General features: G+C 37.7%; 2 protein-coding genes across 4 annotated transcripts in view; one reads left to right on the forward strand and one right to left on the reverse strand.

The window, feature by feature from the left end:
• The window catches only part of Ccn, a 356072-nt gene that overhangs the window by 177594 nt on the left and 156001 nt on the right, over window positions 1-22477 (forward strand). The gene's annotated exons all lie outside the window — the stretch shown is intronic.
• LOC135710821 (uncharacterized) overlaps window positions 284-22477 on the reverse strand; it is a 44002-nt gene continuing 21808 nt past the window's right edge. The window contains exons 2-11 of the mRNA XM_065233510.1: window positions 20384-20511; window positions 20118-20303; window positions 19831-20047; window positions 19376-19773; window positions 19164-19308; window positions 18889-19050; window positions 1977-2177; window positions 1805-1911; window positions 742-1533; window positions 284-673 (exon numbers count right to left, since the gene is read on the reverse strand). Of these exons, the coding sequence (XP_065089582.1) occupies window positions 395-673; window positions 742-1533; window positions 1805-1911; window positions 1977-2177; window positions 18889-19050; window positions 19164-19308; window positions 19376-19773; window positions 19831-20047; window positions 20118-20303; window positions 20384-20511 (2615 nt within the window). The 3' untranslated portion in view covers window positions 284-394. The remainder of the gene's footprint in view (window positions 674-741; window positions 1534-1804; window positions 1912-1976; window positions 2178-18888; window positions 19051-19163; window positions 19309-19375; window positions 19774-19830; window positions 20048-20117; window positions 20304-20383; window positions 20512-22477) is intronic.

Below are 22477 nucleotides of genomic sequence, written 5' to 3' on the forward strand. Positions count from 1 at the left end.
TGTATGCAGGGTTTTTTAGGGACAGAAAAAGTTCTAATGATGGTTCGAGACCCCTCCTCTCTTTGTAAGGGTGGGCTCCCATACAAATGAAACAGAAATTTCTGTATAACTCAAGAACTAATCAAGCAAATGGAACCAAATTTGGTATGTGGAGGTCATATGGGGTAGCTCCTTAGATAAGAGGGGGGGGGGGGGGGGAAGGGGAAGCTACGTACAATAGTTTTTTTTTTCAATTGGCGCATAAACTCAAGCTAATATTGAATCGCGAGCAAGGCCGGGCACATTCAGCTAGTAACTTATAAAAAATGCAGGTTCAGTTACATTGTAGTCCGAATAAAATTGCATTTATTAGAAGGGCAGTACACAGGACTCTAGGACCATTGAAAATCGGAATTCACTGCGCCGGGTTTTCCACCTTTCCGGCAAACACAATCGTCCCGGTGGACTCCTCTTCGATGAAGAACAAAAACGGTCGATCCGCAGTGAAGTTCTCCGGTTCGCTGGCAATAGTAAACACCAACGAAGATCCGGATGCCGATCCAGCAGTACTTCCCTCCTCGTCCACAATCAGCACCGTTTTCTGCAGCACATCCGACACCTTGGCCGTCAGTTGCCCTCCGCGAAAGATTCCACTCAGCTCGGCGTTGTCCTGGAAGATTCGGTCGATTCCCAGCTGGAGTAAGGGGAAAACGGGGTTGAGTGAGATTTTATTTTCGACTTACGGAATCAGCACTTCAATACCTGCTGTAGTGGTGCTTTGAAAGAACTGTCGTATTCGATGTGGAATCTGGGCAGTTGAATTTTCACTTCAATTTCGTCCATGCTGTTGATCGCTTCGTTGATCGATTGTGGTGTGATGGTGCTAACTAGTTCATTAACGTTGCTGTTTTCATTGGGGAGCACCAGAATCATAGAGAATCTGCTGTCAGAGTATGGTAGTCGAATGAGCTTCGCTTTAAGACTGTCTGATTCGGCGTAGTAGTGGTACAGAATCTGCTTCATGAAGGGGACTTGCACGATTTGTCCGGTACTGGTTTTGAATGGTTGGATTGTGGTTGCATTTGGGGAAAAAACATTAACCCAGAGTCCTTTAAAATAGATAGTATTTGCGAGCAGCATCACAGAGTCCCTAACGCTCTGGGACGTGACAAACTTTTGTATCAATCCTCGGGTGCTCTCCGAAACCCACTGGTTGATTGTTTCGGCTGCTTGCTCCGGGTGCCGAAAGTCGACATTCTCAATGCTGGCATTGTACTGCATATGAACGATGGTAGCGTATTTCTGGTTCACATTGACCATGTTATCGGTAAAGATTCGACTGTTGATCAGCAGTTGTTCAGGGTTGCGTTGAAGGGTATTCATGATCACGGTACATCGTGGCGGTTCACGGTTGAGAGGATTACGTTCCAATGGGTCACTCAGTTCACGTTGGGTCAAAGAATCGATGCTGCTCCCTTCGTAGAGCATGTTCAGGAGGAACTTGATCGAAAAGGATGATAGAGCCACATTTCGACTGTCTTGACCAAGTACGTTCTAATTGATGGAAATACAAAGAAAAAACAAGCATGTGTACAGAATTGAGCATGATTCACGATAAGCAAATAGTAAAACTGACACGACCGGCTAGAATGGAGCAATTACATCATTCAATGCATTATGAGTCTGCATCGTCTATGTATGCCTCAGGTAAAGGAAATTTCCTATAATTATGTATTCAGCAAACCGGTTACGTTTCCGTCTGAATGGCATCTATAGACAAGAGAGTGCAAGAACAATAAAACAAAAAAGGTACGCCGATACCAACCTTTATCAGCAGCCAATCGAAGTGGTCATCCTTTGTTGGACTCGGTTCCGTTTGTTGATCGAAGCGTGACTTAACTTTCTGGGATCTCCCGCTCTCACTGGGGCACACTAATGTAATAAGTACACATAGATAGAGATTCAACGGCGCGCAATGTAGGATTGACCCATCTTACCGTAAACGCTTATCACCAGTAGCAACAACAAACATATTTTCGTAGGAAAAGGCATCTCTGGGAACTGAGAAAAATAAATCAAAATCTTCCAAACAAACAGCGAAAAGGGATGCTTTTGGGTCGACGTTCGCAAGTCTACTGAAGAATGGCGGTGGCGATCGGTGTTCGGGAACCTGTTCGTGCGTCGATTGGAGATGCTCACTTACTTAAGCGAGCGCATTCAAATTGACCATGGCGGCGAAACAAACAGCAAGTGCTCATTGTATTTAATTAACTGACTCAAGCATGGGGCTTTTGCAATGATAAGTTATTCCAGGAATGGATACTGATGAGAGAGGGTTGTTGTTTGACATTGGACGACTGAAGCTGATTTTCGACAACATTTTATTGATTATTGAAAACAGTGGAATCCTTTGAAACTTCCAATTGATTCATCTTAAAAGTAATTGGCTTCTAGACCATGCCAGTTTTCAGAAATCACGGTGAAGAAATTTCTTGTTGGTAAAATCCGTGGAGAGTGAGTATAAAATGCTCTGCTTTATGTTCTTCCATTTTTTTTTTGCCAGGCGCAGTTTTCAAAAATGACAAATAGGAGCTGCAGATGTCAAAAAGAGGCATATAGCTCTATGTTCTAATCTTAAACAAGGTTAATGGCGATCCATAGCTACTATCTAGTATACGCAGGTTCATTAAAAATAAATCTGGGAATTCCCTGTGATGCGATTCTCATATCAGTAACCGCATTTGATGAATGCGTTGAAGTTTATGTATATATTTTTTTTAAAGAAATGGACTTTTGTGTCTCCACATACACATTCACGGTGTATGTAGAATTAGACATTTTTATTTATGGCGCATACCTGAAAGTATCAGGTCAAGCTTCAAATTGTTTAATTACAAATTTCCACGTTTAACCGTTAAATAGCAGTGTTGCCAATATAACGGTAGCAAGTCATGTAATGAGAATTTAGGTTCAATTTGGCTTACAAATATTTCAATCTGGAATGGCATAGCCGGGTGGTTTCGAAAATAAATGTAATTAGTTTAATTAATTTCAAAAATACCGGCATACATAAAAATCCCCACTACAAATATGCTGAAATGCAACCAAATCATCTCTGTTAAAACAGCTCATGAGAATCGAGGTAATATTTGACTCAAAAATATTTCAAATAAAAATTGCAAAGCCAGGCGATTTATAAAATGAGTAAAATGTAATACATACAATGCGTCCAACTTTTTTTTTACTATCAACACTCTTGGGTCATTCGTGACTTGTCCGGGGGTGAGATTTGAACTCTTGACTTTGGCGTGAGAGGTATGGGTGTGTTAACCACTACGCCGGGGTCACCCCCTATGCTTAAACTGCCTCCCTGACGTCGGTAGCATTGCACAATATTCCAGAATGCATATTTAGGTGGAATGATATAGTTGAAGATGCTAATTTCAAATAACAATCTAAAGTGGTAATTTTTGTACGATAGATGGAGGAGATGAAAGTCTAGAGTTGATAGTTCCGTTAGAGTACGGCAGTGTGAAAATTGTATATAGATAGTAAATAGTGAGCTAGGACAACTTTTAAGGAAGGTACAAATCGTTTCAATCGTTTCAATCAATCAATGACCTTCCTTAAAAGTTGCCCTTGCTCGCTATCTACTATCTATATGCAATTTTCACACTTCCGTACTCAAACGGAACTATCAACTCTAGACTTTCATCCATCTATCGTATAAAAATTACCACTTTAGTCTGTTATTAGAAATTAGCATCTTCTTTAGGGTGTTCCTGAAAAAAATAGTTTTTTAGCACTAACTTTTTTATTTGAAATTTATTATGAAAGTCATATTCTAGAGACTTTTAAAACTCTTTAAGACGAATGCTTTATAGCTGGATTTGTTGCCTGTATCTCGTCTAATAAAAACATATATACCCAAGTACAGTAAAAAATATGAATAAATTCAATTTGTAAAAAAGTTTAAAATATAACATATCTTCAATTTTTTTTATATTATTGAGAATAACGTGCTGAAAGGGCGCATGTTATTCTCAATAATATAAAAAAACTTTTTGTTTGTTTGCCTCAACCAGAGATATTAACATTTGAAAAGTGCATATTTTTAGTATAAAAACGTCAATAACTCTTGATCGGCAAAAGATATTGACAAGCTTTGTGCAGCAAAAATTTGCGCCTTTTTAAGATCTAACAGTTATTCGAAAACACTATTGCTGAGAAATTCGAAATAAGAAAACTATTGCAAAACAACTGTTTTTACCCTTCTTACAAAGAAGGGTATAGATATCACTTGAAAACCCGACTATCGATCCGAGGCCCGGAGGGCCGAGTGTCATATACCATTCGACTCAGCTCGACGAGATCGGAACATGTTTGTGTGTGTGTGTGTGTGTGTGTGTGTATGTGTGTATGTGTGTATGTGTGTGTGTGTGTGTGTGTATGTAACGAAATGAATGCGCTCACGTTTCTCAGCAACCGCTCAACCGATTTGGACAAACTCGGCGCCAAATGATAGGTCTTGGGGTCCCATTGAATCGGTGAACCGGTTCCGGTGAATATGGGCCTTCACGCTGGATTTAACGGAAAACGTATTAAAACCATCATGCGACACATCAAATTACTACAGAATTCAAAAATAAGATCAATGCAAGTCGTGTTAAGTGTTCCAGACCACATTGGACACACTTGGACATGTTCCGGGTACCCCGGGGAAGTTGCTTGAATATGAATTGAATTAAAAACCCTTAAATCACATTAAAATACGATGATAAGGTGATTGGTAGCCTCACCAAATAGACTACACCCGGATATATTCCGGGTACCCCAAGCAGTGGCGTAGCGTCACTGGATGACACGGAGGTGGGGGGCTTGGTCACTGATAATGACAATAAAATAAATAAACTTGAATAAGTAAGAAGGGTCTGATCACCCCATAGGTGGATAAATTCGGTTTTTTTTTCAAAAACCACCCTTACTCAATTCAAGAAAATAGCTCTAAATCGGCCAATTAAAGAGATACAAAAAAATTATCTTGAACAAAGTTGCTTGAAATTGGCTCAGCTAAAACTTTGCTCAGGAATGTATACCTTAATTTATTCAAACAAAAAAGTTAGATTTTTGATTTTAATGATAATAGGAACCACCCTAGAATTCATTGTCATAAAAATGAGGGCCTATCTATAAAGAACAACTTTGTAGAAGAGACGTTTAGTCTAAAGTTTCAATTTCAGACTTAAAACATATCATTCCACCTAAATCTGCATTCTACAGTACTGAAAATAATCTTAAATCCAGGGCTATTACAAGATTTTCTAAATTTGATCCACGAAATCCGCGACTGCAAATGCTAATCCGCGACAAATAAAAACTGTTTTCATTTCTTAACAATACCATTTGTATTACAACTACATGGCTTTTCGAGCTTATTGCCTGCTCTCATCTTAGTGTTCTTTGAATCCCTTCCACATTTTAATTGAGCATTTTCTATACCTGTACTGTAGCCTATGTCCAAGGAAGTAGAGAAATATTCCAAACCGAAAAATAAATAGATCGGACGGGTATTGAACCCAGCCGCCTCCAGCATGGACTCACTTCGTAGATGTACTTTTAACGACTGGGCTAAGGGAGTATCGTTTGCAGACTTTAAAAAAATGAGATTCTGTTGGATAAACATTGTTTTATAAAAGTAATACTACTTTACTTGTAATAAGCTTTACACAACTTTAACAAATTATCTTAACCTAACATTAACTTAAATTTTTCTTAGCAATAACATTATTTTAACATAACTTTAACTTGACTTCAAAATATCATTAAGTTATTCTGATGAATGTGGGCGTCTTAGTGGAGTACCTGTTTAATGAGAGAGAGAGAGAGAAGGATTAGTAATTTTCATTTAATTCCACTACCTTGCTTATCCTTGACAGATACGCGTATTTTGTCTACAGTATGCAGACTTCTTCAGTGTATTGTACTAATACTGAGTCGAGTATTAGTACAAGATACTGAAGAAGTCTGCACATTGTAGATGAAATACGCGTATCTGTCAAGGATAAGCAATTAAAGTAGTGAAATTAAATGGAAATTACTAATCCTTCTCTCTCCCATTATATCATTAACTTAACTTGATCTTAAAACTTTAACCTAACTTAAACTACACATTAATTTGATTTCAGCTTTAACTAATTAGCTTAGCAGTAATTCTAACTAAACATACAATTAACTAAACAATAACTAAAGTTTAACTTAATTTTGCCTTTATTTTAACTTAACAAGAACTTCCAAGAAGTGTAAATTTTCAAAAAATTCCAAGAACATCCAAAAACATTTAAAAAAATCCAAGCAGATGTATGAACCTCCAAGCAGGCTTGCAATTGCTCATTACAGTTAAAATGCTATTTTTCGGTATTATGAAACAATGGTATACTATAATGATAATTTTTATTTGTAAGATGCAAGAAGAGGTGGTATAGTTTGTATATGACATAAAAAATTTGTCAATTTTGCTTTCAGAAGGTCACAACTAGCGATTTTATGATCGCTGATTCCTCGCTCATCGCGTTGCTCATCGTTACAGCTAATCGCCATTGTGACCCTCTGAAAGCTAAACTGACATGTTTTATGTGTCATGCACACACTTTACCTTCTGTTCTTACATCTTGTAAATAAGAATTATCAATAAAATATCTCAGAGCTTCATAAATCCGAAAAATAGCATTTTAGCTGTAATGAGCATTTGCAAGCTTGCCTCCAAGAGGTTTCCCAGAAAATCTCCGGGAATAAGTTTTACATAACTTTTACTATACTTTGACCATAGACAAACATACATAACTCTCACCATCAAACTCTTCGTAAATAAGATTTTAGTTGGGAATGTGCTAGCATTTGTCATGGTGGCGCCACTGAAGCGTTAAGTAAGCCACTATATTTTGAACTAATCAGTGATGCCTGTTCTTTTTAAAGTCAATTTAGTAGATGCCAGCTCTTGAGAATGGTAAGAGGACCAAGGCATCCCACTGAAGACATATACAGTAATGACCCAATTTTGTCAGCCCCCTTTTTGAAAAACTTTTCTAATGTTCTACGATACCCATGCGCTTTTTCAGTGGTCTTATTGCACCAAAGTATACTTTAAACACCTATCTTGTAGATGCATGAGAATGATTAAGAATTGAGATTTTATTAAATTATTTAATGATAGAAGTCTGATGCACGGCGGGGCCGACAAAATCGAGTCATTACTATACCACATACTGATATGACGAATACAGAATACATATTGTTTGCTATGTACACATTAAAGTGATGACAGTGTTAGAAAGGGCATCCCTTAGTGAAAACTTGTTTCCAACAAAAGAAAAATCACACTAAACAATCAAAACAAATCCTTCAAAAGAGAATTTCTCCAACGGATTTGTATTTCTGCAAAATTCAATTCTATCGATCTACGGAAAATTTCGTAGAACTGACATCACTGACTTCCATCTGTTTTGTTTTTATTCAACACAGCTGACACGTTGACAGAACAAGGAACAATCAACTAGTGAAAAAAAATGCGTGAACCAGGGATGCACCGGTTGCAAAACCGTGCTTGGGAGTGTGCATGATAGAGTGTGCTGGTGAAAAAATACGCATGACGATATTTTTTGAAGGATTTTCTTCTAAGAGTTATGTCTGTTTGTCTGTGATTTAACCTAACTTTAACATATCTTTAACTTAACTTTAATTTATCTTTATCATTTTAAACTAAATTAACTTTAAGTATAACTTATTTTGGAAGCGGCGCTGGTGGTTTAGTGGTAAGCGTGATTATCTCTCACCCCAGAAGGCCCGGGTTCAATCCCAGTCGGCGCTGCCAGGATGTTCTGAGGCATAAACATCTCTGATCACGATCTCTGAAGTAAAGCCGTCGGTACCCGGTTCATAAGTTGATGGGTCGATAGGTAGGGTCCAGGTGCGGGAGCTGCCTCCCTGGTGTCGATAGCATTGGTGCTCAGCACGGAAAACAAGATCGACGGAAAACAAATCAAGGAAAAAAAATGATCTTGAACACAATTTTAATTTAACTTTATTATAACTTTAACTTAAATTTAATATATCGTTTACTTTAACTAAACTTTAGCAAAACTTTCAACTAAACTTGATGTTGACTTTAATAAACAAATACTTACTTTTTAGAAATTGTGTACTATTTTACTAATTTATCTAAACCTTAACTTAACTTTAATCTAATTTCTTCGATCTTGACCACGCGTTCGATCGGGTCTCTCATGAGTTCCTGCATCAGACCCTGCTCTCTTTGAGTTTTGACCAGGGTTTCGTCTGCTGGCTCTCTCGAGTCGCTGCTACCTCTTCATCGCGGCTGCTAGTGAATGGGAAAACTGTAAAATACCCTACAGTATGGGAATTTTTGGAACGGGGCCGACGTGTAGATGCCAAAAATCAATGTCTAACGCCATTTTTTTTTAACCAGATGCCTGCATGGGAAAAAATCCGTTCTGAAATTCGTCAACCTCCAGTCACGTTATTCGGAACAAGTAAATTTTTCGTTTACGAAATTACACCATGAATAAAAATCATGAAATCGTGAAAATTGTTCCACAAAATAAACGGAACGCCTGCAAAGGCAACAAAAAAGTCAAAGAATCGTGAACTCTGTTCGGAAAATCATGATCTAGTTCTGGCAAACGTTGTGATTGATACCGTGAACCTTGTTCTCGAAAACGGGAACATGTTTCATGGACTGTAAAATGTCAACTTCATTATAATTACCAATATTTTAAATATAGTGAGGAAGTGGAATGAAAACAACGGAAGCCTTGATGCAGGTTTTACCCGCATCCTAAAATGGCAGCAGGTATCTGTCCAGCAGATAGAATGAACACACTTTCAGCCGAGTTTTCAGCTCAAAAAATCAACACCACCTTCGACTTCCATCGGAGCGGCGGGAGAAAAACACCGGATGCGTTCGGGCATTCTTTTTCTTCGAGGACGGCCAGTATGATGACATGTACCAGCCACTGCCATTGTGCCGGATCATCATTCTGATGATACGGCTCAGCTCACTCACTAGCAATCGAGACACTATTCTCGACGCATCCGAGCACTCTATAAGGATAAAATCAACAACAACTGAAAATGACAGCTGCAGCATTGCATGTGATCCAAGTTCACGATTTCAGGAACGAAAATCACACTTATGGGTTCATGGATCTCATAATCATGATTTTAATTTGTATTTTCTGTAGCGTTATGAAATCAATGGTCGCACTGAACAGACGTGACTTAAGTTCATGGATTTGGAATTTATTTCATGAAAATGTTATTTACTCGATCACATTTACGAGAACTAAGTCATGAATTCAAACGAACTAGTTCATGCTTCCGTGATTTGTTATTCACGAATACCGGAACGGAATTTAGAAAAACTGTCAAATACCCTAGAATATGGATGTTTTCATGCCGAAAATCGAATCCAACTGGGTGGCTCTCGGCTTAAAAAAAAAAACTATCATATACCCTACACTATGGGTATAATCAGAACCGGGACGATTTCGATATCCGGTCTCTAGACGTCATTCCCTTTCCAAAAATACTCATTTGCAGTATTACTCTCTTTTTCTGGAACTGAAAACCATAATATTGGATTTTAAGATGGCGTTGGATATCGATTTACGATCGGTCTCTAGACAACACCCTGATTCCGAAAATACCTATATTGAACGGATTTGACAGTATTTCCCACTTTTTCTGAAACTAGAAGCCGTCATCTTGGATTTAAAAATGACATTGGACAATGATATCTGGTCTCTAGACAACATTCTGATTCCGAAAATACCTATATTGAAGGGATATGACAGTATTTCGCACTTTTTTTCTGAAACCAGAAGCTGCCATTTCGGATTTTAAAATGGCACCTCGATTTCAAAAATATCCATATTGAAGGGAATTTGACAGTGTTTCCTATTTTTTTTTCTGAAATTGGAAGCCACCATCTTGGATTTCAAAATGACGTTGGACAATGATATCCGGTCTGTCACCTGTCACGTCACCCTGATTCTGAAAATATCTATATTTAAGGTAATTTGACAGTATTTTGCAATTTTTCTAAAATCGGAAGCTGGACATTGATTTTTGGTATCTAGACGTCATCCCGATTTCGAAAATATCCATTTTGAAGGGTATTTGACAGTATTTCCCACTTTTCCTGAAACCAGCAACCGCCATCTTTGATTTCAAGATGGACGTCATCCCGATTCCTTAAATATACATATTGAAGGGATTTAACAGTTTTTCCCACTTTTTCTGAAATCGTAAGCCACCATTTTCGATTTCAAAATGGCGCTGGCGGCCATCAATTTCCGGCCTCTTGAAGTCACCTTGATTTCTAAAATACCCATATATAGTATTTTTCACTGTTTCTGTAACCGGCAGTCGCCCTTTTTGATTTCAACATGGCACTGTACATCGATTTGCGTTCTGTAGAAGTCATCCCGATTCCTAAAATATTTATATTGAAGGGTATTTAGCAGTATTTCCCATTTTTTCAGAAATCGTAAGCCGCCATCTTGAAATACCGATTCCGCAAATACTAATATTGAAGGGAATGAACATTATTCCTGGCCTTTTTTAAATCTGACCTCCGTATTAGAAGATGATTTTTAAATGACATTTTAAATTTGGTTGGTTGACGAAAGAAAAGACAGAACCCATACATTCGGACATGAACGAAGAAGTTTGCTGTGGGGTATAAAGTTGTGTTGAGCTCAGAGAAGATAGTGTAAGCCGCCATTTTGTAAATTGCTGTTGATGAAAAAAGTTAGAGGCAAATGAATGTAAATGAATGCATGAAATGAATGTAAATGATTTTCCATGCCTGGTCCTGTGTATTTTCTGTATCCAGGACTCCTGTCAAAAGTTACAACATTCGATAAACCAATTTGATACATATTTGAATGTCAAGTTACGGAATTACAGCTCATGTGGAATAACCCACGTTCACGGTACATCCTATGTTAATTAATAAACTATATGCGTGTCCAATTATACAGTTTATATGGCATATTACCTACATTAACTTTGTGGACATCATGTGATCATTAGTTGACTTTTGAATATTATGAATAATCAACAATAGTAATTGGCCAGAAAATATAAAAGGATTTTCATCAAGTTAAAACTAGTGTATCATTATATTATAACTAAGCATAAAATGTATGGCTTACATTAGGTAAACTTTATTGTTCTACCGGAACAGGAGGGTTCAGTGATATCTAACATAAAATTGGATGCTTAATTAATCTTTCGGGTTGGACTCGACTACCCTGGGCATAGACTATCTTGCCACACAATATACAAATTCATGCATTGGCATTGGTATCGAAAGCTTTCAATTAATAACTGTGTGCATTTAGAACTCTAAGCTGTGATCAGCAATAAGGTCCAGCATCGACGTTTATGTCTGGACCCGAATGCAAACATTATCTCTAAATACATTTTCTTTCGCTGATCCATGTTTTTTGTGTTAGAAAATTGAGACAAGTAATATTGACTTTAATACATTGAGGTAAAAAGGCTTCTAAAGTATTGCCATGCTTGTTGTCAGTATTCGGATATTGATGATATTGATGGCGTAATTGACGGTATTTTGACAATAAATTCTAAGTATTGACAACGTGAAATGAAAATCAGCTTTTCGTCAAGACTTGTCATCAATCATCAATTTCTTCTTTATATTGATAAGTGTAACTGGCGCTTAAGTTTTGCGAGTGCCCTCGAGTTGCTGCAGCTTGGGCACACACCCAGCAAAAATTGACGACGACGCTCGGCGGCTGGCAGAGGCTGAGCTTCGACGATCTTGTACGGCCAATCTTGGGTAACATGACAACAGCGATAAGAAATTCAAAAAAACCAAAATCGACCGCGTCACGAAAAGTGGTCAGGTTTTGACCACTTATAGCTCTGTCAATAGCCGATGGATTTTAATTCTAAACATGCCTATCGATTGGTAATTTTTCAAAGAATCTGGTTAAATAAATACTTTGTCAATTTTTAATAGGTCACTACAGAAAATTACACAAATGTCCAACTGTTGTAATGGTGATCAAAATTATCACCGATTGCCTGCAAATAGTGGTTCCCCTAACATAGTCACCAAATATTGATACCGAGCACCCCGAATAAAAATTTACCATACAAAAACAATAGAACCTATTGTTGCAATACAATAAAACCTATTGTAGCAACAATAAATGTTATTGTCAAAAACAATAAACAATACAATAGAAATTATTGTTATACAATATAATCTATTGTTAATGAGACATTTACAATAGAAAATGGGGGTTGTTAGTTACCGTAACCATAAACAATAAATTTTTTCTCGAACAAATTTGATGTCATTACAATAAATTTTATTGTTTTTTTATTGTGCTAAATTTTGATTTCATAGAATGTGTTGTAAACCTACTGTGATGACTGTTTGATTATTTGACCAATACAATAGAATTACAATAAGAATAATAGTCAACAATAGAATCAATTAAATTTTATTGATGTTTTATTGTAATTTAATGGTTATTTTTACCCGGGACGTAATCTTACGTCAAATCTACGGTCGTGTCTTGGATACAACCATAGAGGTAACTCTAAGACTAGAAGGTCCCGAAGAAACGTTCTCAACTTTTTGGCTCAGCTCTGCTACTTTCTTCGGTCCCAAACTAATCGATTCACCCCTCGAAACATAGGAAAATCCACATACCCCTCATTTTATCTGTCAAACTTTCATAGAATCAAAACAAACATTGTGTAGTACTATAATTTCAACTAGAATAGGGTACGTTAATCGTTTGCTTGGGACCAATAGGCTAGTCAAGTAGTGAGCCAATTTAAAATCGTTAGTTTCGTATTGATTGTTGATACAACCTCTTACTTTTTAAATATCTTGAATATGTTATTTATTGCAAGACCTAAAAAAACAATATTAAAAAATAAAAAAATAAAATACTTACAAATCAACTATTTTAGCTAAACTTTAACTTACCTTTAACTTAATAACTGAATTTAAACATAACTTTAGCAAAATTTTAACTAAACATTAACTTAAATTTAACTTAATTTTTAGGGATCCATCTTCGGATTCCTTGTGGTGATTCAGCTTCGGACTCCCTGTTGGGATCCGGTTTTGGATTCCCTTTTGGGATCCAGCTTGAGACTCGGCTTCGAACTCCCTGCTGGGATTCGGCTTTATTTAAACATCAACTATTCCATCACTTAACGTTATGTTAACTTAAGCTTACCTTTAACTGAAATGTTATTAAACTTAATCTTAACCTTAACTTAACTTTATAAAACTTTAACTTAACTTTGGCTTTATTTAAAGTCTATTTATTTTTTACCAAAATATTACGTAACCTTCACTTATTAACATAAATTTTCTTTAACTTTTACTGAACTTTAACTTATCTTTAACTACGCCAACTTGAAAACAGTTGACAAAGATTTACCTGTGAATTAAAAACTCATCCGCATTAAAATCAACAACAGCAAACCGACGACTGCGAGCATTTGACATTTCATCAAATAGCGATTCGCGCTCTCGTAAAAACATCATGTGAAATCAGCTTTCAGCTGAGGAAATCCAAATTCCATGTGAAACCTAAGGAGAAAACCAAGGTTGTTCTGAGTAAAATTTCATGGAAAGTGTGAACAGAATTTTTAGAAAACTTCATCGAAAATACATAGAAAGTTCCGAGGTTAATTCCTAAGAAATTTTGAGAAAATTGGTACGAGAATTCCAACGACAATTCTAAAGGGTTCATGGCAATTCTTTGAATACAGGAATCCATGGGAATTCTGAAGATAATTTCTCAAAAATTTTCGAGTAGAAATATGATTAATAGCAAAATTTCATGGACATTTTCGAAGAATACATAGAGGGCATTACAATTAACTCTGAGAATAATTCCAGGAGATCTTCAAAGCAATTCCAAGAGAGTTCCGTCTATTCAAATCAATCAAACATTTTCACAATTTTTACGTATATAGGTCAGTCTAGGATTGAGATACTTTGGGGATGGGATAGGATGGAGCAACCAGGTGAAAGGAAACTTACGGAGCATTTTGCAATAATATATTGGTAAACCGATTCTTCCAGCTATTGAATTACGAATCACTTACGTTGGTGAAGATTGTGATCTGCATTGAATAGATTTATAAAATGAATTTAGGATGGAATGGGAAATTATTGAACAAAGTTTGTTTTCTTTTCAATGCTCATGAAAGTCATCTCGTTTTCTTAGTAAGCCAGAACTGGAAACCAGAAGAAGATTAGATGTAGTGCTTTTTATTCTGATTTTGGACGCAGCTTAAAAAACAGTTGATCATTTTCATCTGTCGTTGGAAAAAAAAGTAAGTGGTTTGTATCCAAGACACGACCGTAGATTTGACGTAAGATTACGAAAGGTAGTTATGATGTTACAGCAAAAGTATAGTAAATATTAAATTGATTCCTTAACTCGTTATTAGTGAAAAATTTCGATAGGTTGAAATTCGAAAGCAATTTGAGAGTTCTGTTTTTAGGGTGCTCTTTAGATGTTCATGCATTACAAGCAAATTCTGGACGATATGTCTTGGATTCAAGCTCTTACTCTTTAGTTTACTCTTTTATTAGTCATTTGTGGTCCTGAAAAGGACCGATGGGTTGAAAGCTTGGAAGCTAGTTAAGAACAATACTGTGGAAATTTTTCCTCGATGTTTTTGGAAATGATAGCAGTGCGGAAATGAAATATGTAAGGGGCAATGGATGTAATGTCGGCCTAAATGCCCCTAATTTGGGCCCATACATAAATTCAACAATCGACTAAAATTTCAATGGCAACCAAAAATATCCATTAGTGCCGGCGCAATGACGCGTTCAACTAGATAAAATTGAAAATAGCAGATGTTTAGCGATGGGCCCAATCTTAGATCCATAGCCCATACTCTTCAACAGATCTCTTTCGGAGGGCATATTTCCCAACAAATGGAAAATTGCAGCCATCACTCCCATTCATAAAAGTGGTAATGTTAATGACGTCGAAAATTATCGTGCAATTTCGATTTTGAGTTGCTTTCCTAAAGTCTTGGGGAGTATTGTCCATGATTCTTTGTATCGTAACGTTCAACTTGTGATATCAGAGAGTCAGCATGGATTTGTCAGAAAGCGGTCAACAACAACCCACCTGATGTGCTACGTTTCTTCTCTTGTGGACAGCCTTGAAAAGCGACAACAGGTCGATGCAGTTTATGTCGACTTTCTAAAGCATTCGACAAAGTGCCGCATGCACTGGCAGTGGAAAAACTCAAACGCATGGGATTCCCTCAGTGGCTTACTCAATGGATTGAATCGTACTTGTCTGAGCGTTGGGCTTTTGTACGTAATTGAAACGTTCTCAATTACTTCCGGGGGTTCCTTAAGGAAGTCATTTGGGACCATTACTTTTAGTGCTGTTTGTTAACGATCTGTGCGGACTCATCAGATCACCGAAGTACATGTTCGCTGATGACCTGAAATTCTTCCGCCTGATAACCTCCATGGTCGATTGTTGCGCTCTTCAGATGGATATCGACTCGCTTCTTGAATGGTGCTCACTAAACGGAATGGAAGTGAATATTCGTAAATGTAACATCATCTCGTTCAACCGATCTAGGACAATTGTCATTTTCGATTATAAGATGAACGCTTCAAGTGTCAACCGTGTGTCATCAATCAAGGATCTTGGATTAATACTGGACAGTAAGCTGAAATTCACCGAGCACATTGCAACAACCACCGCCAAAGCATATGCGATACTAGGGATCATCAAGCGCAACACGCAGCAATTTGAGGATGTATACTGTCTAAAAACATTGTATTGTTCGCTAGTGCGTAGCATACTGGAATATGGCGTTCTAGTATAGGCACCGTATCACGTCACGCTTTGCTTTCGCATTGAAAAGATTCAACGTAACTTTGTCCGCTACGCTCTACGACTGTTACCATGGAACGATCCGGTTGTTCTTCCGCCGTACGAGGATCGCTGTGATTTAATTCGTCTTTCAACATTGGCTGATAGAAGGATTCTTCTGCAACGGCTGTTCATATTCGACATTCTGGACAACAATGTAGATTGTGCTGAACTTCTAGGGAAAATCCAGTTCAATGCACCGGCTAGGCAGACGCAACAAAATGACCTTATCCGTATTCCTCAGCATCGTACAGTCTACGGTCAAAACAATCCACTGGATGTTTTCTGCCGTCGTTTCAACGAATCGCGTGAAGATTATGATTTTAATATTTCGAAAACCATGTTTAAAAATAGGATTAGTTCTTTAACTAGACATTAATAATTCTGTCTGTGCGTTTTTATTATACGAAGACAAGTAAATAAATAAATAAATAAACATTAGAGCCATTTCCCCTATTAGGGAAAACACATTAATCAAATAATATGAGCCTTCCGGACGGTACCTACGTTTATACTTTTTGAGGCATATTTTAAGCCCCTTCTATTAAGACAATTCGGCAAGGTTATTTTTGGAAAAAATGCTATTAATAGGAGGGGCTTAAATTTGAAACAAAAGGCATACAGATCGGTACTGTCTGGCATGCTCAGTGCTTGGTATCAATATTCGGTGACTGTGTTAGGGAAACAACTTTTCCCATCGCGGAAACGCCTCGTTTTTTGATGACAAAATTACCCATTTATGTGCACAAAATGCACGGAACTTTTGTTTTATTCAATAGATAATAAAAATAAGTAAATATTGATTGGAGGAATTTCTTGCTCAAATTTTTCCAGAAAACCTTACGAAGCGTTTCTGGTTATTGGACATTGTCATGTGGTATTCGGTCATTGCGGGAATTTTTATGTAGGTACAACTTCAATACTTGACGCATTTGACCACAAACGTTTGGTTGTTGGGTACATTATCAAAGAGCTTTGGGAGTGATGTGGCTGGCAGAAAGGCGAGCGAACGTTCAATGAAAATTAACTCTAAAACAGCAATAATTTATGGTGATCCTAAAAAGGACCATTTAGTCATAATGGTTGATTAATGCTGAGATATTAGGGTGTTCAACCCGGATGAGGCTGGCGAGCTATATGTTGTTTGGAACGAGGGTGACGCGCTTGGCATAGATGACTCACATATTGCACCAATACATTTAGACCTACAATACCACAACTTCAATAGACCAAGTTGAGCCTTGATAGGTAGCTGCTTGCGAGGACTGACATCCGATTGATGACCTTGACAGATATCCAAAACGTAATCTTTAACAAACTTATGGTGGCTGAAAAGGACCGTTTTGTCGTGATGGTTGAGTGATGCTGAGCTATTAGGGTGTTCAACGCGGATGAGGCTGGCAAACTGTATGTTTGGAGCAAGGGTGACGCGCTTGGCATAGATGACCCACAGCCACTCACGAAGAAACTGATTTCGATCCATATCGGTGCGGCTTCTTCCTCCTTGTGTTACTCATGTGGGCCTTGCAGGCTATCTTTCGTTGCGTACTGGAGAACAATGTTCAACGCCACACGCTGAAAGCACTGCTGCTGCTACTGACACCGACGACCGGACACCACCACACACGGTGATTGAATGACTGGAGCACCGTTTAGTGAGACAGACTCGAATTCGATTTTTAAATCTGTGTTAGGGAATGCGCTGTTTGCTGGCAATCGGTGATAATTTTGATCACCATTGCAACAGTTGGAAATTTGTGTATTTTTCAATAGTGACCTGTTGAAAATTAAAAAAGTGTTCATTATAGCAAATTGGTAGATAAATTTCCATTCGTTTGGCTTATTTAGCATCAAAATCCATCTGCTATTGACAGAGTTATATGTGGTCAAAACCTGACCTCTTTTCGTAATTCGGTCGATTTTGGTTTTTTGAAATTGCACCCCCAACATGTTGCCGAAAGACGTAATCCTACCTCAAAATACTTTCTTCGTCGATTTGAAAGTAGCCCACAAAATTCACTGATGATGAACTGTTATCATGATGATATTGACATGAGAATGTCAATAGCTTAAACATGTTGTTGACTGATACCAAATAGCATTGCAAGTTTTATCAGGGTTTCATGCTGTTAAATAAATCCATGTCATGGACTATAAGGCTGTGATAAATCCAAAAAAGCTATTAAGGAAATCTGTTTACCCAAATGTGGGAATAAAATACAGGATACTTTTTTCAACGATGACCACCAACTGCTCAAGATAGATTAATATGAGTGGAACATAAATTGAGGGATGCTATAACCCAGACTTAATTGGCTACTGATCACGAATATTGAGTACGAAATATTGATTAAAATTGATAATAATGATAAAGACAGCCCTTCCTCCAACGTCAACGAACAGATCCTGAAATTGTTATCACTAGTAGGTATGATAAACTTTTTTTTTTATTGTTTTAATTTGACGATATCCGAATTATGCCAGTTATAACAGTGAAATGATAGAAATAATTACACTTTTTGTCGGTAGCTGGATGAATTCAGGTTTTTGACAAACATTGTAATGTGAAGTGCTACCTACCGAAGCCACCATTCACCCCATCCCTTGCACGCCCTTCAAATTCTCCATCCACCTACTGTTTCGCAAGCCAACAATTTGAGAAATATTTGCATTTTACCAGTTCGAATAACATCGACAAACAGCCCATGACTATGAGTGGGGAAATACAGTCGAGAGTATTTTATTATCAATTTCCTCTGCTAAGTGATTGTTTACAGTTGGAGGGTTGAAAAAAATTAAAGCTTCAATTCACTCGTTTAGAAAGATTAAATTAGAGATATCTTCTTGGATCTTTCGTTTGTCATGCAGTCGATTGGTTACTAAAATAGTTACATGCTATTCTTTCTTCATGTGCTTGAATCTCCGCTTTCCGCAGCAGTTATCGCTACTGGACTCACCACCTTTCCCACGAACAGCAATGCGTCCGAGACTTCATCCTTGATGTAGAACAAGAACGGCCGGTTGGCATTGAACTCAGTAGTTTCATCTATTCCAAACTTGCTTACTAACTGAATTTCTAAAAAATATTTAAGAAACAGAAAAAGAAGTGACAATCAGTTACTTGTTACGCTATCATGCGAATCATAGTGCCAAAGGTTATCAATGTTTTGACTGACACCCCATACGTACCTGTGGCTGCAAAAGCAAGCGTTCCCTTCTCGTTCACTTCTATGCCTGCTTTCTGTATTATTTTGGACACTTCCAAGGTCGAGTTCTGTCCCCCTGATAGTTCCGGCAGTGAGGCTTCGTCGGTAAACACCTCGGTGATCCCCAGCTGAAATGTGTTTATGTTGGCTTAATAAGCGGGAAGTACCGACATTATGCTTCCTCTAAATCCATACCCTTATCAGCACGTCGTTCAGCGTGGTGCTGTAGTCGAATTTGTATTTGGGAATTATGACTAAAATCTCTTCCCGTTGCAGATTCGATTCCAGTTTCAGTAGGTTTTCAGCAGTTAGAGTTTCGGTCAGCTTATCCAGCGACCTGTTTTTGAATGGCAGCACGATAGTCATTGAAAAGTGTCGACCTTTGTACGGTAATCGCAACATCTCGAGCTGCATATCTTGATCGTTCAGATACTCGTAGATGTCGGTCTGCGCCATGAATTCAGCCTCCACGGTTGTATCCTCTGTCACATGGAATGTTCGGTTTCGATTTAGTTCTTCCTTGAACGAATTCCTCCAGGACGCCTTCAGGAACAAGGCGTTGGCAATGATCATGGCTGCGTTCTTTACAAGCTCTAAAAAAAATGCATGTCATTTAAATGTATATTTCCTTACTGCGCATATCGCCATACCTTCATCCACCAAGCCCTTCAAGCGTCCTTGGGTAATGTGGGAGCACCAGTCATTGATCTTGGCTGCTGTCTCCACGGAGTCGTTGAACACAACCCGCTCAATACTGGTTCTGTAGCATGACTGCACCAAGTCGGTGTAAGTATCCGTGACGTTCGCTATCTCCCGGTCGACAAATATCCGTGTGCCAACGTTGAACTGATAGTTACTGTTTTCTTTCTGACAAACAAGGATAACAAGCAGAGTCCATAAGTTATGACGACGAAATAATGAGAAAATGCCTTCTAACCGTGGAGCTTTCCAGGAATTCCTGATAGAGCAGTCGGTTCTTTTCCAGATCCGAGCCGGCTAGCACTTGTGATAGCTCCTGTCTCGTTTTGCTGTGCTCTGCGGATGCTTCGTACAGCAAGGACAGCAGCAGTTTGATGGAGAATGGGGAGAAAATAGTGTTTTTCTGTTCGTGAAGGACAACTTCCTGGAAATGGGAGAAACCACGGTTGGGAAAAATATAGTGTCACTTGTTTGTCTATTTTGCTCCGGTTTGAATATATGTACCTTGACAAGTTTCCAATCTAGGTCGTTGTTCAGCGCAACCGGGTCGGGTTGACTTTGCAACTGGTTCGACTTGGGATGTGAGATGTTTTTCAGCGTCGCTGAGGTGGTGAATAGGACTAGAAAGAAAACTGTAATGTAATGTATCTTTGTTTTTCAGGATGAATATTTTCATTTTCAATGATAAATTTAAAGTGTTGATATTCAGTGCTAATAATTATAATTTTCTTTCTTTTCAGGTAAGATCACGCGTCACCAAATCAATAACTACCTTCAGGTAAAAGGTACTGTTTAGAGGCTATTCGTAAACCACGCAGATACTTTAAGAAGGGAGGGGAGTGTCTACGGTTCATCAAGATTTCTAAACAATGTATTGACGAAAGTCTACGTTAAGGGAGGCGGGACGGGTCTAAATCGGTTCGAAAACTGTACGTACACAGCAAAAAATTATGAATTTTATTAGTGATGTAAACATTCATTCACGTAAACTTGTAATTCATTTCACGCAAATGAGCAACTTGTAATCAATGTTGTTTGCAAATATTGACTTTTGTATACAATATTTGCAACCTTTCATGAAATGTCTCAGAACTTTACACGATTTAGAATGTAAACTTATATGATATGTGACGCTCCATTTATAAGCATCATATTGAACAGAATTTTACACTACTTTTTCGAACCGTGTAGATCATGTACAACCCCATGTACAAAATACGAGCCAAAATCACGGTAACCAGTAGGATTAGTAGCAACCAAATCCCATTGGGTTCAAGTAGTTTTCAAAGAGCATCCCTTTAAGCATTGAATCGATCTTGTAAATCTTAATTTGTCCAAATCTATTTATGCAATTTTTCCAATTTCTGCGTGCATGATTCACTCCATGGATTCAATCAAGGATTCATTCATAGATCAAATCATCAAAACTGTTTGAAAACAGAAATTAATTTTAATATCACATCAAGGTGGATGCACTTCAATCGTGTTGAAAATTTGGTGTAATAGTACTTGCCAAAAAGGACAAAATTATCATGTATACAGTGCATGCACATTACGCTGCTTTTTCTGCATTTGTTTATTGTTGTGGCCATACAAATTTCATGAAATTTTGGACATGATTGAAGTGCATCCTCTTGGATGTAATATTAAAATTTATTTTTTGCTGTGTATATCAACAATTTTGACGCCTTTTTAATGTAGAATTGTCCTAAACCTTAAAAAAACACAACCAATATGCACTGTCATTTCCTGAGAATTTAATTCCACTACAAGTCAAAAACGTCATTGAATAAAGCGTCATTGTGAGCTTCCGGACAGGCGTTCTATTTATTAGGCAAACATGATTACAGTGAGATCGGATTATTAACTTTCTGGCAAGCACTGTGGAGAGAAGCGTGTTGATTACTCGAATGAATTCCTTGAGGCATTAAACCCATTTAAAAAAGTCCAGTATGTAGTGGATTCCTCATCCTTTAAGTTCCTCAAACAGGTATAGGATTGAGATTAGCAACCGAAAAACTAATGACATATCAACTACACTTTCATTTTTTGGCAATGATTTCTACTTGGTAAACTATTTCGACTTGGTATGATAATTCAAGAACACATAAAATTCATTATAAATATCAGCACTTTCTTTCTTTTTCGAAAAACGCATCGATATTCCCAGTAAGGGTAAAACAGGCCAAAACGACCTGGAGTGCAACGCGCGATGTGGTTTTTCATAGCAGTTTCATTCCCATTTCAGCGATTTTTTTTTTTTGAAAGAAAGGCTAGTTTAAATATCGAGTTAGTCATTGCTGTTCACGAATTTGGATGGAAATACCAGTGAAACCGCGTCGGGCGTTTTATCCCAAAATTAATTTTGGATGGTTTTCCTTTATTGGATTCTGCCTAATCCCAGGTGTAGGTTTCGAGCCAATTAGGCTTATTAAATATACATCAACTGGCTAGCTAATATCGGTGAAATAAATCAGTTTAAACTCAAATTCCACCAGCTCAACTAACAAATAGAAGCAGCGCCTGTGATATAGTGGTACGTATAATTACCTCTCACCCCATCAGACCTGGGTTCAATCCCAGTCGGTGCCACCGGGA

This window comes from Ochlerotatus camptorhynchus, unplaced genomic scaffold (assembly GCF_037179485.1).
Source record: "Ochlerotatus camptorhynchus isolate MF236.1 unplaced genomic scaffold, CSIRO-AGI_Acam_v1.1 ptg000403l, whole genome shotgun sequence".
Classification (NCBI taxonomy): domain Eukaryota; kingdom Metazoa; phylum Arthropoda; class Insecta; order Diptera; family Culicidae; genus Ochlerotatus; species Ochlerotatus camptorhynchus.